General features: G+C 35.0%; 2 protein-coding genes across 4 annotated transcripts; both read left to right on the top strand.

The window, feature by feature from the left end:
* The first annotated feature begins 1,869 nt into the window (after positions 1-1,869).
* Positions 1,870-8,423, top strand: LOC144552740 (dnaJ protein ERDJ2-like). Of its 3 annotated transcripts, none has more exons than XM_078300732.1 (11): positions 1,870-2,012; positions 2,456-2,661; positions 2,741-2,836; positions 3,378-3,498; positions 3,588-3,694; positions 4,244-4,461; positions 5,058-5,235; positions 6,098-6,217; positions 6,510-6,596; positions 7,186-7,296; positions 7,408-8,423. In XM_078300732.1, the coding sequence occupies exons 2-11, from the start codon at positions 2,476-2,478 to the stop codon at positions 8,254-8,256; spliced, it is 2,073 nt and encodes a 690-aa protein (XP_078156858.1). In that variant the 5' UTR covers positions 1,870-2,012; positions 2,456-2,475; the 3' UTR covers positions 8,257-8,423. The 3 variants fall into 3 exon arrangements, with proteins under 3 accessions (XP_078156858.1, XP_078156860.1, XP_078156859.1); XM_078300734.1 differs by having other exon boundaries at positions 6,098-6,224; positions 6,517-6,596; XM_078300733.1 differs by having other exon boundaries at positions 1,981-2,119.
* A 4,607-nt stretch (positions 8,424-13,030) lies between these two features.
* Positions 13,031-20,932, top strand: LOC144552739 (protein transport protein SEC23 C-like). Its single transcript, XM_078300730.1, has 14 exons — positions 13,031-13,323; positions 14,137-14,680; positions 15,025-15,240; positions 15,500-15,673; positions 16,192-16,353; positions 16,809-16,951; positions 17,367-17,442; positions 17,525-17,700; positions 17,787-17,868; positions 18,495-18,572; positions 18,750-18,911; positions 19,310-19,573; positions 19,766-19,870; positions 20,450-20,932. Exons 2-14 carry the CDS (start codon positions 14,171-14,173, stop codon positions 20,591-20,593), a joined length of 2,292 nt encoding a protein of 763 aa, XP_078156856.1. The 5' UTR covers positions 13,031-13,323; positions 14,137-14,170; the 3' UTR covers positions 20,594-20,932.

The following is a 20,932-nucleotide window of genomic DNA, read 5'->3' as shown; positions in this document are numbered from 1 at the left end:
GCATGAGTGATTTCTGGAGCACAGTCTTAGAGTTTGAGTAAAGGAGACTTAAACTTCAGAATTTGAGAAAAATAATTAAAATCTAATTTTTACTAAAGCGGGATGTTTGGACGGATTAAGCTTTCGGGCAGATTGAGATTATGTATAATAGATCACATAATAAGCAGTGCAAAAGTTGCTCACACATTCTTTTTCTTTTCTTTTTTTAAATGAGGAAAGAAGAATATAAAAGCATGAGCCGTTGTATAAAAAAGCAAAATTTGATGGTTATGTAGAGTTAAGTTTGCATACTCAAGAAGTTCGAATAGTAAGATAACTAATTTTTAGGGCCACGTTGTATGAAATATGCTGCTCATGCTAATTAAAAGTGCTCATGCTAATTTGTATGAAGCATATACAAATCACACGGAAATAAAAGTGCTGATCGGACACCCAAACCGTACGTATTGTATCAAGATTTGCACAGACAATTTTTAAAATTCGTGCAGATCAAATGTGCACATATTTTGATGCGAAATGAAACAACTACACCGGACCAAATTTGGTCGGGTGGCCATCAAATGAGTGAGTATCCTCTGAGATATCTCATATTTTGCGTGACGGACGTGTCCGGTTCCTATTCGGGGTAGTGCAGGGGGCAGTACTATTTGAACTTTGTGATTCGTGCATAATGTACCTTAACTGTTGTGATTTCCCGAAAAGTTACGCAAAATATGAGATATCTTAGAGGATGCGAATTCCCATCAAATCACCTCCACTCCTGAATGTAAAATGTCACGCCATGACCCAACACGTGATGCTTTTGGCACGACACGCATGCTAGTCACGTGGTGTAACTCGCATGTTGCATAACATGATAAATAACACGGCATGACAAACGAAATAGTCAATCACAACGCAGATCATGACCAAACATAACTACACGCGACTAAAATAATATAAATTTATGTCATTTTTTATGAAAAGTAATAATTCAAAATTCGAACAATAGAATCTGAAATGTGATGCACACGATCAGCTACATAGAATACGTCGCAGAAACTTTGCAGAAAAGAGAAAAAATAAATAAAACGCTGATTATCAGACGGTTACAGTTTTGTCAGTACCGCCCTACGGATGAGTGCGTATCCTCTGAGATATCTCAACTTTTGCGTGACCAACGTGTCCGGTGCCTAATCGGGGGTGATGTAGGGGGTCAGTATTATGTGTGCTTTGAGATTTGTGTACACGTATTTAAACGGTTGGGATTTTCCATAAAGTCACGCAAAGTTTGAGATATCTCAGAGGATACGAATTCCCTACGGATAGCCCAGATCGCCTCTATTTCTCCGGAGTGTGTATTCTCCTATAGTCTCCTAGACGGACCAAATTATATACGGACCTGACTTGGATTCACGGAAATCCTTCAAGATTCGCGCTAGATTAAAACGGACGGTTTAGATCTCACTCATTGCGGTACCTCACTGGATCCGATTTAGTTTCACTGTACGTACGTATTGGAATTATATCACCTAAAGTAACTCAAATTTTGATTTTATATATGGATCGTCAGCTCTAAAGTCAAAATTTGATGAATTCATAAGTCGGCCAGGATTGGTCTGGATTTTGATCGGACAGTCAAATCTAAACTCAAATTTTGAGTTACTTCAGAGGATCGGAACTCACTATTCTACGCAAGTTCTCCCCATTTCCATTCCTCTCGGCACTCGTCAGCTCCGCCGCTTACCAAAAGAAGGCCCTCCTCTCTCTCTCTCTCTCTCTGCCATAGACCGGAGAAACCCTTGGAGAGTCGCCGCCGCGGTTCCGCTCTCATACTTTTTTTTATACTTTTCCTGAGCAGCCTATGACCATCGGATCCCACCTCGATAGACTCAAACCCATTTTCTCCTAACGAAACATACTTCACGGCGGACGCCCAGATCTCTGTTCCCGATTATCAATCAGATCCACCATTGAAGATTCGGTAGAGAAAAATCAAATCCGGATCACCAGTCAGTCACAAACAGTAGAAGGTGAGTCTCTTCTGATTCAAGTGTTATTTCGACCAAAAGCAAAACGCAGCTAGTCGGTTTGGAAGTTTGGGAAATTGCCCAACAATTGGATCGTGAGCTGCTGACAGGTAGATTTTCCAAACCAGGGTAGCAACGCAACAATGGAGTGATATTGCTTGCTAATGCTATAGCAGAAGGTCCTAATTTTTAGTACAATACAATTGCGTGTTGGTGGGAGGGGGCTCTCTGTGGGTCACCCCCTCTCTGTCTCTGGCTTTATACCAAAGAGTATAACACGTACTGGTACAATTTCACGTTTCGGCTGTTGTACAATTGTATCAGTGTTTAAACACTAATTGTTCATGCTAATAACCTACCAGTAAACCACACATGACCATAAACATTGTTACATTGTTTTGGTTAGCATTATAATAATTATAAGTTGATTTTTCTTAATTTTTTAGGTTTTCTTTGAAGAGTAATCATGGCCGATTCAGACGAGAATAGCTCCCTCTTCCTTATTTTCATTTTAACCATGCTTGCTCTTCCCTTGGTGCCATACACCATTCATCGGCTTTTCCAATCCCTGACTGAAAAGAAAAAGACAATTCATTGTAGATGTTCTGAATGTGCCCGTTCTGGGAAATACCGAAAATCAATTTATAAGAGGGTAACATTTTCTTGGTTTATTTTTTAAATTATTCAAATATTTTTTTGGATGTTTACGAAATTTTTTGGTTTTATTGTAGATATCAAACTTCTCAACTTGCACCAATCTGACAATTGTGCTACTGTGGGCTGTTATGATTGTTCTGATTTACTACATCAAGCTCTTAAGCAGTGAGGTATGTGTCTCAGGATCTGTAAATGAATTATACATATTGTTATATTTGCTGGTTTACATAGGTCACGTTTGTAATTATGAGTACTTCCATATTGCGAGAAATTTGTTATTTGTAAATATACAAAATAATTAGGATCCCTAACTTGACGATCCAGGCAGTTGTCCATTATAAAATTGAAATAAAAACCCAACATTGTATGCATGATCTGTAGGACACATTATAAGACTGAAATAAAGATCCAACAATGCACTGCACCCATAAACTTATTTTTTACTTTTTAAGCATTGTGCAATTGTTTTCTAAAGGTATTGTCAAGATTGTCAAATAATTTGATTGTTAGATGTCATCCTTCTAAGAAGCAAACAAAGTAAAATATTAGTTATCTGCATTGAACTGTAACTTTATATATCCATTTTATTTACCACTTTAAAATGGATATACTTGTTTAATTAAAATTAATCAGTCTATTCCATAAAACGGATAAGAAAGTTTGAGATTAATATATTTCTTCTAACTCCTTAAACTTTAAATTGTACACCAGTCACAACCATTTGAGCCTTTTAGCATTCTTGGACTCGAGCCGGGAGCGTCAGACTCGGAAATCAAGAAATCATACCGCAGGCTCTCTGTATTGTACCATCCTGATAAGAACCCAGATCCAGGTTTAAAAAAAAAAACTAAATTCTTTTCCTGTCCTCATCAGTATTTATTTTTACACATAATGCATTGAATTCTTATGGGGTTGTTGCAGAGGCACACACGTACTTTGTGGAGTTCATTGCCAAGGCTTATCAAGCTTTAACCGACCCCATTTCTCGTGAAAACTATGAGAAGTATGGTCATCCAGATGGCCGCCAGGTAATTATTTCATATTTTGTCATGATTTTACAAGTACTTTGTGGTGTTCACTGCTAAGCTTGTTCTGGTCAATTGACATACTGTGTTCACACTAGATAAACATCTCTAGCTTTAGTGTGATAATTGTTGTAGTTGGTACTATACAGTCAGACGCTCGATCGGTTGCATTATTACTTGATGCTTACCAGTTTGATCATACTTGGTTCTTGTTTTTGTTAATACTAGTTGTAACCATAGTGACAACTTAAATGACACGGAAAAGGTTCGGAGGGGTAAAAAATTTGTGATTCCGGAGTAATTCGGGATTATACATTGAGAGCAAAAAAAATTCACGAAAAATTCGTAAAAACTTCGCGAATAGTTCGTAAAGTTTGGGAAAAATCGTAAAATTCGCGAATAATTAGGGAAAAATTGGGAAACCGAATAATACGCGGATTGATTCGCCAACAGCTCAAATCCGAATTATTCGCGAATCTTGTTACTATGGTTGTAACCCTGCATTGTTGGAATATGGTGACATTTTGAGTTATTCGATATATGTTTGAGCAGGGATTTCAAATGGGTATTGCGCTACCGCAATTTTTGTTGAACATAGATGGTGCCTCTGGCGGTTTTCTACTCCTAGCAATTGTCGGTATATGCATTCTCCTGCCGCTCATGATAGCTGTTATATACCTCTCAAGGTCTTCAAAGTATACTGGGAACTATGTCATGCACCATACCTTATATACATATTTCAACTGCATCAAGCCTTCCTTGGCACCAAAGTAAGTACATTGATTACTAAACTTCTTTAACATTTGGTTGAAATCTCAAACATGATCCTTCAATCTTCAAGTGAATCTCATTTGGCCCCACATGGCAAAATGTCAGAATTTAGTTTTTACATTTTTGTTCTATTTGGTTCATTTGACAAAGTATGCATCTGTGATTTCTACTTCTTTTATTTTATTTTGTGGTGTCTTAATTGTTGAGCTTCCATGTAGCATTCTTTGATATGGTTTTAAACAAGATATAATTAATTAACCAAAGGAGCAAATAAATGACTTGAAACATGGAAGGACAATGTATGTAATTTGCTCAAAAAGGACGAAACAGTAATAAAATTTTAAATTCATTTTTGTAAGGAAGTTGGTAATACTTGAGCGCTTACCAATTATTATGAAAATTATCAAAAGTTGATATATCTTGACAATTAGTTCAAAATTTGAGCCCAGGATATTGGTGTAATAATTATAATCCATTCATGAATTAAGATTTATTTGAGGCTTTAAGATGGAGAAAAGAAAACATGAGGATTTGTAAGAGAGAAATAAATGGAATGGTAACTTATTTTCCTTTTGACCGTCTGTTAATGCTACAGCAAGGTGATGGAAGTGTTTATCAAGGCTCAGGAGTACATGGAAATGCCGGTACGACGAACTGATGAAGAACCCCTACAAAAGTTGTTTGTGGCTGTTAGAAGTGAGTTGAATCTTGACATGAAAAACATTCGCACAGAACAAGCCAAGTTTTGGAAACAACATCCTCCTCTAGTCAAGGTGAATATATTTCTTTTTCTTTTATTCTTCATATTTCATTTTTTTATTGTAGATTTATAAAAAAATTACTGGTGTTATGAGGTTAATATATTTTATTTTCTTTTGTTACGAGGAGGGTTCAAATGCCTCCACTTATTAATTTTCTATTAACAAAAATTCTAAAATTTATATGCCAAAATAAAGCTGTTAGATTTGATCTACATTATTTTCTCTACATTCACATAAAAAATTATCATCTCTCGGATTTCATATTATATGAATTAATAAGTTAAAAAATCAACATGTGGAAATTATCCATGTCAGTGTATTTTTGCAAGCTCTTGATACATATTATAACAAAGTTAAAATATTTTAATCCTATACACGTGCATAGAGAATATGATATAGATCATGTCAAACGGTTTTATTTTAACATTTAAGTTTTAAGTTTTAAGTTTTTCAAGTTTTATAAATGGAGGCTTTGGAATTTGGAACCCTCTTTTGTTATTTGCCACACGCATATGTGCATATTATGGAAATTGTACCTCTTAAAAAAGAGAGTTTAATCTTTTGATTGTTTAGTGGTATGATATTATTATCTGGACTTTAAGAGGAATTGGTTTATTTTAGATTTTAGATTATTTAATTGATTAATTCTAATCATCATAACTGTCTACACTTAAAGGCTTTAAATTAGAAATCTTTAGTCACAGCTTTGCTTATGAGTTTCTTTTTCCAAAGTCTGCTTTTTGTGTAAAAATGAAAACAATGGATAGTCAGTTTCATGATAGAGTGAAAAGAAAATTAAGGGCACATAATCATTGTTACCCATATATGATTTAAGAACCGTACTGATGAATTAAAAAATATCAATATTGTGCAGATGGAGTTGTTGATTCAAGCACATCTAACTCGTGAATCATTAGTCTTGCCCCCAGCTTTGCTAAAGGACTACAGACATATGCTTGAGCTTGCACCTCGTCTCCTTGAAGAACTCATGAAGGCGAGTAGTAAATAAATACCATGCAAGTCCATGTCTATGTTACTGATGTTACTAAACAACTCTGAACATTATTTTTGTTAAAATTTTTTGTTTACATTTGTTGGCTATTTATTGGATAAATTACCAAATATAGAATATAATCTAATTTTCCTTGTACTGTAATTTCAAATGGGTTGCATTTCTCATCCTAAAAAAAAATGATACCACATTACATTAAACACATGGAATGGCCGCCTCCATTTTCTGTTCCTTTTATAATAAATTTATATGAAATACTTTCATAAATTTGTAGATGGCAGTTTTACCTCGCAATGCTCATGGGCACGGGTGGCTGAGGCCAGCAATTGGGGTCATTGAACTCTCTCAGAACATCATTCAGGTTGTCTAAACATCTCATTTAAAATATAAGGAATCATCTATGACTGTCCTAATATCAGTTTAGTGACTTTCAGTCCCATATTTTGTCACTAAACCTGCTAACAGAGCACCAACCTAGTCATTAATACTGGGTATTTGTTAGTCCTGGTCACAATGTGTTAAACAAGACAATACTTTGGGCCCTAGAATGGTTAGTTCTAAGGTTTAATCCTATGAAGCAAAGTAGAAAAGAACCTGACTTTTCTTCAAAAGGAAACAAAAAAAAAACTGACTGATGAGCTCTCTATTCTCCTCCCTTTTATAAATGAGAACCAACCTTCACCCGAATGGCTATTAAGTTTGATCTATAGCCTGAATCAATCATGTACCAAACTTTACCTATACCTTTTTCTCAACACATCATGTTCTGTCATGTCTTTTAAGTAAAACATCCATTTTTTAGAGGCTATCACATAATTTTCGAATCCAAACATTGCGACAAATGAATCTTTTTTTCCCAAATGTAAAGTCTGGAATGGTAGGTTTTAGTGTGGTTAATGATGTTTTGAATTGCAGTATTGATTGAAAATTGTCTTTTATGTGTGATACAGGCAGTTCCATTGAGTGCAAGGAAAGCAGTTGGAGCAAACTCTGAAGGCAGTGCTGCGTTTTTGCAACTACCTCATTTCACTGAAACAACCATCAAGAAAATCTCCCGCAAGGTTCCTTCTATTCTCAAATTTCTCTTCATTATGTTGAGCGATTTCATTATGCAGTTTTATTCGTAATTAAATTCTAAAATACGAGTTTTTTTTGGTTGGCATTAATTGCAGAAAATTCGCACATTCCAAGAATTCTGTGAAATGAGTGCATCAGACCGCACCGAGCTACTTACCCAAGTAGCAGGCCTCTCCTCTGCCGAAGCGCAAGATGTTGAACTCGTCCTTGAAATGATCCCTACCGTCACAATTGAAGTCACTTGTGAGACCGAAGGCGAAGAAGGCATCCAAGAAGGTGATGTTGTGACTATGTACGCCTGGGTCTCTATTCGCCGGGCCAACGGTCTTACTGGGGCCCACCCCCATGCCCCTTACTTCCCCTTCCAAAAGGAGGAGAACTATTGGCTCCTATTGGCTGACTCAGCCTCAAATTCCGTGTGGCTCTCCCAGAAGGTGAGCTTTATGGATGAAGCAACTGCTATCACTGCTGCCTCGAAGGCAATCCAGGAGACCAAGGAGGCACTTGGAGCATCTGTTAAGGAGATAAATATCGCAGTTAGGGAAGCAATAGAAAAGGTAAAGGGCGGGTCCCGCTTGATCATGGGCAAGTTCCAAGCACCTGGGGAAGGAACTTACGCACTCACCTCGTACTGCTTATGTGATGCCTGGATTGGGTGTGACACCAAGAGTAATGTGAAGTTGAAGGTGATGAAGCGGAGCCGTGCCGGGACTCGGGTGGCATATGCATTGGAGGAGAGCGCAGCGGCTGCAACGGCAGAGGAAGGGATTGAGGAAGAGGAAGAGGAGGAAGAAGAGGATTTGGATGATTACGAGAGCGAGTATAGTGAGGATGAAGAGGAAGAGGATAAAAACATTAAGGGTAAAGGTAAGGCTGTCAATGGGTTGGTAAGTAAGAAGGGTGGGGCCCAATCCGAGAGCGAGGGTTCCGGTGCCGATGAGTAAGGGAGAGTCAGGAAACCCCATTTTTCCTTTTTGTTTTGATTTCAAATGCTTAATTGAATTAGTTTTAAGTGCTTTATAACACCTTTTGGTTTATCAAGTTTTGATATAGATACATATTTTTTATATAGATACCTTTAGTTTAATAACAACTTGAATTTTGCATTAAATTGCCCGTCTCATTTTGTACGATTGGCAGAATTACATCTAGCTCAATCGGTTAACTTAAGGCAATAATTTTCATACAGAAAATGCACGTACGAAATTAACAAATTAATTATTGTGCGCATAATTTACTTTGTGCGGTTTGCTAAAAGTTGGTTAGAAACCTAAATCATTTTGTTTGTTTTCTGGGAGAACTATTTGTTTGATTTGAGAAGCGTATATTTTCATTTTTTTTTTCCTTACAAATGCTTTTAGCCAGAAACCTACTTTCAATATGTATAATTGTGCTATTTATTTATTTTTCATTATGATAACAATTATTTGACCTCTGTTTTGTTACAATTTTTTAAGTTTATTTTTCCATAAACCTAAAGCCTGAGGAATTTATGTCCTTGTTAAAATGTGTGAACGTATAATTTTTTATTTACTACAATTTTTTTTCTCTATAAAATGTTCAGAAGAGCCAACTTGTACAAATGTACATGCATGGTTTGCACTTCCCAGGGGAAATTTACAAAAGATTTATATCTTGATAGCTCAAATTCACAGACTGTTCAAAGGAGTAAGATCCTTTTTACAGGGGTGCTTAGATACTTTATAATTTTAAATTTTTAATTGTGGATATTGAAATTGAATTTTTATTTTTTTACTTTTTATATAGTTCAACCTCCTTGTAAAAAAAACATTTTCTTATGGTTTAGTGATTAGTGCTCTATTTTGTTGGTGTGGAGACTTGAGTTCAATTCTCATCTGTTATATTTCAGCTTCCCATGAAACCAAGCTTCTAAATAGCGTTTATAGCGGTGTAGCGGGGAGACAAAAAAAAAAGCTTTAGCGAATAGCGGAGCTATAGCGAAAGCTATTATAAATAGCGTTTTTTTATTTCAAAAATTATATTTTATATTTCTACTAATAGTAAAAAGAGTGATGCTTCTATGGACATAAGGGCCTATTTGTAAAATGAATATATTTTTATTTTCAAAGTTCAAACAGCCAATCCGAACCGTTCATCTTGTTCTCCATATTAATATATCTTTGGAGACCAAATTTTACATTTTTCTGAATTTATTTACTATTTATTAAGATGGGTATAAAAAATATCAAATTCAGACCATTGAATTTTGTACCCATCTTAATAAATAGTAAAAAAAATCAGAAAAATGTAAAATTTGGTCTCCAAGCACATATTAATATGGAGAACAAGATGAACGGTTCGGATCGACTGTTTGAACTTTAAAAATAAAAATATGTTCATTTTACAAATAGGTCCTTATGTCCATAGAAGACTTTGCCTAGTAAAAATGTCTCATCAAGAAAACAAATATCAAATTAATTAAGAAGTTCTAATATTATTCATATTAAACCAATACAAAGTTCAAATTGTCATTCAAAATATCCCTAATTCAAAAACTATCGATATATTTTATATTCAAAATATACCACTACCGTATATTAATGCATGATACAAAATTTAATTGATATAGCGGTATAGCCCGCACATGTTCCATTGTATTGATATAGCTTAATAAAGTAAAAAAAAAAACCAATCTAGATATTAATGCCCATTAAAATTGCAAAATCATGTTTTCAGAAAAAAAAAATATTGCAAAATCATAACCCATGTAGCATAGCGGACCGCTATTGCCGCTATTACCGCTACGCGCTATAGCGGACCGCTATTACCGCTATAGCGGTCGTAGCTTGATTAGCGCAGTTTTAACCCGTAGCTTAGCTTTCTGGGTCCAAAACCGCTATAGCGGCGCTATAGCTTCGCTATAGCTAGCTATTTAGAAGCTTGCATGAAACCCATCAAAATTTCCTAGTTCTCACCCCTAAGTTCATTAGTATCATGTTGCACAAAGCTTAAATGTGACATTGTTGTAGAAACTTAAGTTTGTAAAGTATGCATGCACAATTTTGTTTATTTAAATTTGCTACGTGAAATTATTAGAAATGAGAATATGTACAAATTCAGATATAAATAAAATTGCGCAGTCAAAGGAACACATCACTTGCATTTTTTTTTGGATAAGGTATGTATAAATTTGAAATCGAAGAATGCTAATACTTGTTATAAGTTGTGTTGTAAATAATAGTATGCGATCGTCAGACGGACAAGATACCGCCAAGCGATTAATCGGTCATATTCAGAAATAATTGTCTAATTAGTCGAAAAAATCCATAACAGTTTGGTCACTATCAACGACTAATCGATCTATTAATCAGCCTAAACGGACGTTTTTTTACAACACTTATAACAAAATCAGCATAAATTAACATTTGAAAATATTTCTTTGGACATCAATTAAGCATCTATAATCCTGGTCAATTGTATGATCACAATATTGTCAAGGCATTAAGGTACAACGCATGCTTCATTCACACAACAAATACGGCTGGATAGCTTATTTGTAGTACGGGCACATGTTGGAGAGTGAGCAATCTGACTGTGTATAATAGGGATTCAATTTTCTTTTTTTTTTAGAAGAAGAGTATCCTCCTTTTAGAGAGAGAAAGAGAAATAGAGAGAAAAATGAAAAGCAGGATGTTGCGCTTCTTTAACTGTTAGTTTGGCAAATTATTGAAATAGATGAAAAGTAAGGAAAAATGAAATTTAGAATATGTTTCAATTCCTCATTATTATGGTCGTGTTTGGTTGATGGTGAAAGAATGAAATAATGAAAGATATAATAGTATTGGTAAACGAGGGGAATTTATTTCTTAAAAAAAAAATACTAATTCCTCTATTAGACTATTTCACCTTTTTCATAGAATAGAGAATTGATTTATAGAGAAATAGATGAAGGACTAAAATGTAAAAAAATAGGAGTTTGATTGTAAAAATTCAAATTCAATTCCACTATTTCTAATTCCCTAATTTCATTCACTTCTTATCTTATTCAGCGGAAATATAATATATTTTTTCTTCTATTCCTCTGTTCCATTTTTGCCAAAGAAAAACAACATATTTTATTATGTAAAATACTCATAATTGTGTCTTTTTGGAATATAGGAAGATCTGCTTAGAGATTCGTGCCAAATTAAAACAAATGACTTGGATCTCATTCTACACAGACCATTAATGATTCATGTGTACGACTTCATCAAATCCAATTGTTGGGCAATTTTCTAAGGTAGGTTTCTTGTTTGAACATAGTTTTCATCAAAATCAGTCGAAAATTATCCAATTTGTGTTAAAATTTGTACAAACAATCTTGATTTAAAAAGGGGGATTTTGATGTATACGGTACTAAATCAGTCTGTACGAATCTTTGATACAGATAGAACGGATATAGTTAGACTTTGGATAAAATTTGTCCAAAGATTTTTGAATAAAATCCAATTCTATTTTGGAAATAGAATGGCATCCGTAATAGCTTCACAATTGTACTAATTTTTTAGAACCTCGTTGCGATGGATCAAAATTCAAAAATCACTATATATTAATATATCATATCTAATGTAGGCGTAATAAATGAGGATAAAATGGACCACCGTTTTTTTTTTTTTCAAGAACAAGATCTTTTCATTTGAAATTTTCTCAATAAAATAATAGCACTTATCTCTTTGCATCTTCCATGTATATTTAAACATATTACAAAATAAAAATTAAATAATTAAATTATATAAACTACAAATGCCCCGGTGGAATATAATAAAATTATATATATATATATATGAGTGTGGCTAATTTGCTACCGGAAGCACTTCGACCGAGGTTCTTCCGGAGCTATATTAGCATATGTGATGTTCAAACAACAAATCCAAACTGTTAGATGTTTAATCTATATTAAAATCTATTTGGAGACCAAATTTTATATTTTTTGGAATTTTTTTACTATTTATTAAGATGATTTGAAAGTCGCTGTTTTTTACGGTGCAGAATTTTAATAAAAACAGCGATTTTCAAACCATCTTAATAAATAGTAAAAAAATTCCAAAAAATGTAAAATTTGGTCTCCAAGTAGATTTTAATATAGATTAAACATCTAACGATTTGGATTTGTTGTTTGAACATCACATATGCTAATATAGCCCCAGAAGCACCTCGGTCGAAGTGCTTCCGGTAGCAAATTAGCCACACTCTATATATATATATCACATTCTATGTCTTTTTTCTAAGGTTGTATGACAAGGATGACATAAAACTATAATATCATAATTTATGCCATCCTATCAACTTGCACGTATCCATTATCTTGTTTGCTTGACAAAGTTTCAAATGGGAAAATCTAGTTCTAGACAAACAATAATAAAATAAATAAAATAAAAATATATAATAAAACAGGTTCTGAGATGTCAAACTTTGTTTAAACAGCACAGTACAACTAGATAGCTATGAAGTAAACATTGGGTACAATTTAAAATGCATTCTTTTTTTTTATAAATCTTAGAAAAAAAAAATGAAAACAGAACTTCCACGTACAAGAGTTGTTTGGTTTGATAATTAAGACTTATTTAAATACCAAACCAAATAATTTGAATTTTTATTTAAATCTTCCTGATTGGTTCTTTATACACATTGTATGGAATTCTAACTAAAAATTGCAGAGAAATAGAATTAGGACAGCTGTACAACAGATGGGCTTCTAAAAGCTTGTCTTGTACAAAAACTACTCTTCCGCTGCTTGTGCTATCCAACAAGCAGCTGTTATAAGTGCCATATAGGGTTCATCTTTGATCATACCCGAAATCCGTTAACACAGAGCTAGACATAAATTCGAAAGCGTCTCCGCAATAGCGGATTGGAGAATTCTATTTAAGAACCATAATCCGACAAGATCAAACCCTTGTGCGGTCGGTCTGGGAATCGCTGCACCGAGGGGGAGAAAGAAGGAATTTTTGATATCGGAGCGCGATTTTCAATTTCATCTTGCGCTTTCAGAGCTACAATTTTCAAAACTGGTAATTTTTCTTCTTTTGTCAAATTTTGTTAGATCAAGAGTGTTCCTTTTAGTTTCTAATCAGGCGTTAAATTGGGTTAGAATTAGTTGTTAAAGAACTTGGATAGTGAGATTAATAGGGTTACAATTATATATATGTTGGATCTGAAAAACAAAACATCTTTCTTCCAATTAGATAATTGTGTGATTTTCGGACTTCTTTTATTCTTTTTTTTTTTCTTTGGATCGGCTAGAATTTTGTCACGGAGCAATGACACTTTGAATTTGGAATTCAACTACTATTGCTCATTTCTCTGAATAGAGGGTTTAAGAAGTGTACTTCGTACTAGGAGCAAAAAGTGGATTTGATTGGAAGAGAGAAAATAAAAAACCAGAATTATGTTTCCCTTCTGAATGTCAAGTAATAAAGGGCCCACATTATATAATTTTGGTCAACCAACCAATCAACACATTTTGAAAGTCACGCTAAAATTTGAATGATTCAAATCATGGGTATACTTTAATTTTTCAATTTAAAACATCTATTCAACATCCTGTGTGTTTTTCATTACACAAGTTTCTGAATATTTTCTAAATTTTCAGTCATGCAGCATAGTTCATGAATCTGAATATTGCTATTTAATAAGTTATTGGACACTATTGTAGGAGCAGTAATGTAACAATTTACCCCTTAACCTTTGTGTGAAAAGCATGCATTTTTGCAAAGCATGTGAAGATTCGATCAAATCTTAATTTACTTGAATTCTACTAATACTATTATCAAAGTAGCACAATAATGTAATTTCTTTCTAACTACACTTGATTCTCTGTTCAGAATTTCGTCTTCTGACTGGAACCAGAGATAAAAAATGTCAGAGTTTCTCGATCTCGAGGCGCAAGACGGGGTGCGTATGACATGGAATGTGTTCCCAGGCACGAAACCTGATGCTGCTGCCTGTGTGATACCGACAGCCGCAGTCTACACCCCTCTAAAACCCATCCCCGATATACCCCTACTCCCCTACGCGCCCTTGAGGTGCCGGATGTGCCGTGCAGTGCTCAGCCCGTTCTCTGTCGTTGACTACACAGCTAAGATCTGGGGATGTCCCTTCTGCTTCCAGCGAAACCACTTCCCGCAACACTACTTCAGTATTTCTGAAGAGAACCTCCCGGCTGAGCTCTTCCCACAATACAGCACCATTGAGTATGCAGCAACACCAGAGACGGGTCCCACCATGCCACCGGTTTTCTTGTTTGTGGTCGATACGTGCATGATTGAGGAGGAGATTGGGTATCTCAAGTCGGCACTAGCTCAGGCGGTTGAACTATTGCCTGAGAATGCGCTTGTTGGGTTGATTACATTTGGGACTTTTGTGCAGGTACTCTACAGATATATCCATTTAGTGTTACATTAGGTATTTGGCAAATAACAAAATAGTTTTTACTGTGTTTCTGATACTACTGGCATTTTATTTTCCCATGCAGTAGTGTATTGTTGTATTAGAATTAGATGGTTCCTTAGTTTTCATATTAATTATACCAAATTTCTTCAATCCAATTTTCAAACATACTGGGTTTGATTAAATGCTTAGTATATTTCATTCAATTTTCAACCTGGTTTGGTTGAGCATCTAATGGCTGGCGCTAATTGCAAATTTAATAATATATATGGTCCCTATTTTTATCCATAAAATGGTTGTTTGTTTATTTTAACTTTTTGTAGGTTCATGAGTTGGGTTTTGGGATCTTGCCAAAGTCATATGTTTTCAAGGGGACGAAGGAGGTGACCAAGGAACAAATCCTGGACCAGATGGGCTTCTTTTCTGGAAAGAAAAGGCCCACTGTTGGAGTTATCGCTGGCTCGAGAGATGGGCTTTCATCTGAGAGCATCTCCCGGTTTCTGTTGCCAGCTTCAGAGTGCGAATTTGTGCTCGATTCGGTAATCTCTTTATATCATATCTTGATGCTTACATCTTTAAGATATCATCAATCAATTCTGAAAATAGAGAAATTCAGGGTGGTACTGATCTGTACAGTCACTCTGCTACTCATTAAAATCTTGCAGTTATTCTCAGGGGCATATTGTTCACATTTCTTTAATTATCTGAAATTTGTATTTATCTCTAAGATTACTCGTGGTTTGGTCTAAATTTGCTATTGTTGGTGCTAACAAGGTTTTAGTTCAAATCAATTGCTAGGTTATAGAGGAGCTACAGAAGGATCCGTGGCCTGTTGCAGTGGATCAGCGCGCATCTCGATGCACTGGTGCAGCGTTAAGTGTTGCCGCTGGAATTTTGGGGGTTTGTGTACCTGGGTCAGGAGCTAGGATTATGGCCTTTGTAGGTGGGCCATCAACTGATGGGCCAGGAGCTGTAAGTTTTGATTCATCTTTGTATGGGTTTCATTATCAATTTTGTATCAATTAGAGCCCGAATTTTTTTATCGGTAGCATAAACAAATAACAAAATTTCACTAAAGCCATTGATTTCGGATGATTTCGATTTATACCACAAATGCTGAATTATTCAGTGGTCGAAACCATTTCGACCGCTGCATAAGTCAGCAGTTGAAATCTGCGTGTTGAAGCCGTCTCTCTCATAACACAGATTTCGACTGCTGAACTATTCATCGGTTGTGGTTTTAAAAAAAATGTTCGAATTGATGGTATATCTTTAATTTTTTTTTTGTACAGGTAAAAAACTCGGGATTAGAGCTGTATGTCATTGACATGATCAGCTTTGCTAAATATGCCAAATTGTTTCTTTGTACAACCGATGAATATGTCAAATTGCTAAATTGTTTTTTTGTTTGGTAGTCTATTTAATGGATAGGATCTTTCCAATTCAAAATCTTTATCCGAATTGTTAATGTTTTGGTGCAATACTTGCAGATTGTATCGAAAACCTTGACAGAACCGATCCGTTCACACAAGGACCTGGATAAAGGAGCTGTCCCCTTTTTTGATAAGGCTGTCAAATTCTACGAGGGTCTATCAAAGCAGCTCGTGCATCAAGGGCATGTGTTAGATTTGTTTGCATGTGCACTTGATCAGGTTTGTTCTTTGCCTCCGACTTTCTCTTTTTCTCATTTCTATTCATTTAATGTGCTCTTTTACAGATTGACACTGTCTATGCCATTTGCAAAAGGGACAGACTTTTCTTAAATTTTTTGATTAAAGGACATTTTAGGTCCATCCTGTGAAATATGAACAATTTTCCCGTCGGCTTAATAAACCCACTTTATTTCCTCTTGAAGTTAGTCAAGTTAGTCAAGATAGTCAATAGTGGATATAGCGTTAATAACAGATGTTTATAACCCAGCCATGAAGAAGTTGTTCTATAATTTTGGGTGTTTTGGTCATTTATTCTGTTTGATTCCTGTCTTAAAAAAGTTGATATTGGTTTCAAGTGTTACATATTGTTAGGAACGTTGTTGGTTAATAATTGCAAATGCTTTAAAATATATGCAACCTTTTAGGACTTAAACTGAACTTGTGTTATGAAACAGGTTGGGGTGGCCGAAATGAAAGTTGCAATTGAGAGAACCGGGGGAATTGTAGTTCTTGCAGAGAGCTTTGGCCATGCTGTTTTTAAAAATTCTCTCCTGAGAATTTTCCAATTGAGCGAACATGACCTTGGTTTGTGTTTCAAGTAAGAGTGTAAACTTGTTCGTACTTCTAAACTGAGGTTTTTTCTGGCCATGGAAAGCCTTAATTTATCACATATACACCTACAAAGATGAGATGCCTTTTCACTTATCCAAATTTTGTTGAAGGGCACCCAACCTACCCTCGGATTGTACTTATTTTGTAGAGAGCTGCTAATATGGAGGGGTAATTGGGCAGGTTTTAAGCCTTTTTAATTAATGTAATGCACATTTTTGTTCCTTTTTCCTTCCAATTTTAAAATTTTGAATGCACTTTGTCAAATAGAAATACCCAGTGCATATTCAGACCTTTATGCTTAGCAGAAAAGTTGTTCTCATAAAAAACATGCCAATTTTCATACCCCAAGAAAAACCTTTTGGATTAAAGTCTTCTTTTCTTATTTATGTTTTCCGTCACAGTGGTATATTTGAGGTTAACTGCTCAAAGGATTTGAAGATTCAAGGTATAATTGGACCTTGTGCATCTCTTGAAAAGGTAGAGTAACTTCATCATCTGATTCATCTATAATTATTTCAAAAAAAATTCATCTTTATACATGATCTGTTTACTTTTACAGAAAGGTCCTCTCTCCTCTGACACAGTTGTCGGCCAGGGAAGCACAACTGCATGGAAGATGTGTGGTCTGGATCGAAAAACCTCACTGTGCCTAATTTTTGATGTAGCAAGGCAAGGTGGACCTGAGGCGCTTGGCCCACCTGCCAGCAATCAGTTTTACTTTCAATTCTTGACCTAGTATGATCTCCCCCTCTTGTTTTATGTTAGTATTTTTTTTTTTATTTTGGGAAAAAATATGGACTTAGGATGGTATTGTGTTGCAGTTATCAGCATTATGATGGTAAAATGAGGTTAAGAGTTACAACACTTTCTAGAAGATGGGTAGTGGGCCCTGGAATTTCAGAGGTATGATGTCCTTCGATATAATTAAATTGGAGCTTTAGCTTTGTCTATTGAGTGAGGCTACGGTACTATGCATAGCTGCAAACTGGTTAGTACTATGGCTCCAATATCTTCGTTTCTAAAGTTCAAACTGTCGATCGGAACCGTTCAACATGATTTTAATATGAAAATGTACTTGGTGACTAAATTTTACATTTGATAGATTTTTTTTACTATTTTTTAGATAGGTAGAAAATCATTAATTTTAAATGGTCTAAAATCTTTAGATCAAGTGATTTTCTACCTATCTAAAAAAGTAGTAAAAGAAGTCTAAAAAATAAAAATTTGGTGTCCAAGTACATTTTCATATAGAGATCATGTTGAGCGGCTTAGATCGACTGTTTGAACTTTGAAAACAAAGATACGGAGCCATAGTACTAACCAGAGTGCAACTATGCATAGTATTGTAGCTTCACTCTTGTCTATTTGATGGAGTAATTTTATGGTTTCTAGCTTGCTATTAATGTTACTTTGGGTTATTCCAAGGATATATATACCGATCTGATTGGTATTAAATCTCATGTTGAAGAACAAATTGTGAAACTAAAAATCGAAAGATTATTCTTCAATGTTCCTTCTATCTTGTGTAGGAATTGACAGCTGGTTTTGACCAAGAAACAGCTGCAGCAGTGATGTCACGGCTTGTCTCCTTTAAAATGGAAAATGAGGTAGGGTCTATATTCTGCCTAAATATATATCCGAAGTTTTATTTTGGAGTTTTTGATGTGTACTAAAGTTGCACTGTACAATTGTGATCCAGCCAAATGGCAATTATTTTATTTGTAACTTCTATTATATATCTTAAAAAAAAGTTTTATCTTATTTTATGTTTTTTTTGCATGTAGGCTGATTTTGATCCAATTAGATGGATTGATCGTTCATTAATTCGATTGTGCTCCAAATTTGGCGATTATCAGAAGGAGAACCCTTCGTCTTTCACCTTATCTCCTAGATTATCGATATTTCCCCAGTTCGTATTCAATCTTAGACGGTCTCAATTTGTTCAGGTAATATATTTGTCTTTTCTTTCTAATTTTGGATATCTGAACCAAAAATCCAGAAATGCCTCGTGAACTTTTTATTCGTCAATGTTTCCCGGAATCTGTTTTCTATCCAGCTGAGTTTTTCTTGGTCCAGATTGCCCTTTTGGATAATCGGTGAATTTTTAGGAACTGTATTAGGAAAAATATGGCAAATCTGACCACTGCATATGTCAGCTTCTATCTATGCCACATTGTCTCCTTAAAATATTTGATTTTAAAGATATATTTTTACAAAAGCCAAATGTGTTGGGTGCAATGAAGTATTTCCATTGACCATTGTTTTTTATATCCCTCGAAGTAATAGTGCCTTTGTAGTTTATTTTCAATACTAATGCACTAACCCTAAAACTCAAATTTATCAGGTTTTCAATAATAGCCCCGATGAAACCGCTTATTTCAGAATGGTCCTTGACAGAGAGTGTGTGGCTAATGCAGTTGTGATGATACAACCTTCGCTTATATCTTACTCTTTCCAGTCTGCTGCCGAGCCGGTGCTTCTGGATGTAACTGCAATTGCAGCTGATAGAATTCTTCTCCTTGATTCTTACTTCACTGTTGTTGTTTTTCATGGCACCAGCATTGCTCAGTGGCGCAATGCTGGTTACCACAACCAACCAGAGCATGCGGTGCGTTTCTGAAATTAAATCTTCCAAATATTTATTTTTGTTAAGGTCTTCTTGAGAGTAACATGGCCATACTCGTATCTGTATGGGTATACTTGAATATTTGTAATTTAGCTTAATTTTACTGTGGCATAATGTGAAACATGCCAGTATATTTTGTTAAGGCTTTTGACCAGGTCAAATGCATTTTCTCAGGCTTTTGCGCAATTACTTAAAGCCCCACGTGATGATGCTGATGCAATATCCAAGGAGCGGTTCCCAGTGCCCCGTTTAGTTATCTGTGATCAATACGGCTCCCAGGTAATTATTTTTTTCTTTCATTTTTGCATATTTTGGTATTTGTTACTTTGCCTCATGCTTTGGAAAAAGAGAACGTCGTATATATTTCTGAGTGAGGCTATGGTACTATGCATATCGCAGATTGGTCTGTACTACAGATCAAATATTTTCTTTTTCAAAATCCAAATAGTTGATATGAACCATTCAACGTAATTTCCATATGCAAATGTACTTGCAGACTAAATTCATATTTTTTAGAATTTTTTTACTACTTTTTTAGATAGGTAAAAAATCACTACTCAATGGTCTGTAATATTTAGATCAAGTGATTTTCTACTCAATGGTCTATAATATTTAGATCAAGTGATTTTCTAAAATTTGTAAAATTTGATCTACATTTACATATTCATATGGAGATCATGTTGAACGGTTCAGATCTTTGGACTTTGAAAATGAATATATTGATCCATACTACGGACCAATATGTGCTATGCATAGTACCTTACCCTCACTCTATAATCTATATATCTAATTACTATTTGCCAGTCGTGTTATGTGATCATGTTCTCTTATTTTGATTATTGTATTAAATCATTGCAGGCTCGTTTTCTGTTGGCAAAGCTAAATCCATCAGTGACATACAATTCTAGCAATCAACCACCACCTGGTGGAGACCTCATTTTCACTGATGATGTCAGCTTCGAGGTCTTCATGGACCATCTGAGGCGCTTAGCGGTGCAGTAAATCTTATGTCAGCTCTAAAAATTACCAGTTAAGAAGCTTTGTTACTGTCATTGTTAGTATGTAGAGACTATGTATAGCGAGGCAGCTACACCCCCAATTCTCCTATTTAAACCAATTTTTTTTTGTTTGGTAGTGTGATTAGTTTTAGCATTATTTTCTTGTCATGTACATTTGAGTATCTTGATATCACCTGCTGTGCCGTCAAGGTTTAGGTGAAAAAAGAAGCTTCAAAATGCTTTAGCTCCTTTGTAAATTAGTATTAGGTCGTGGAATAGAACTTTGTAAAAGAACAAAATCGTCCTTTATTGATGCATATACCGAGTAATCGCTTGCATTCAA

The sequence above is a fragment of the Carex rostrata genome, chromosome 4 (assembly GCF_964058835.1).
Source record: "Carex rostrata chromosome 4, lpCarRost1.2, whole genome shotgun sequence".
Taxonomy (NCBI): domain Eukaryota; kingdom Viridiplantae; phylum Streptophyta; class Magnoliopsida; order Poales; family Cyperaceae; genus Carex; species Carex rostrata.
The sequence above is the reverse complement of the archived record's forward strand: the minus strand, read 5'-3'. Positions and strand labels throughout refer to the sequence as shown.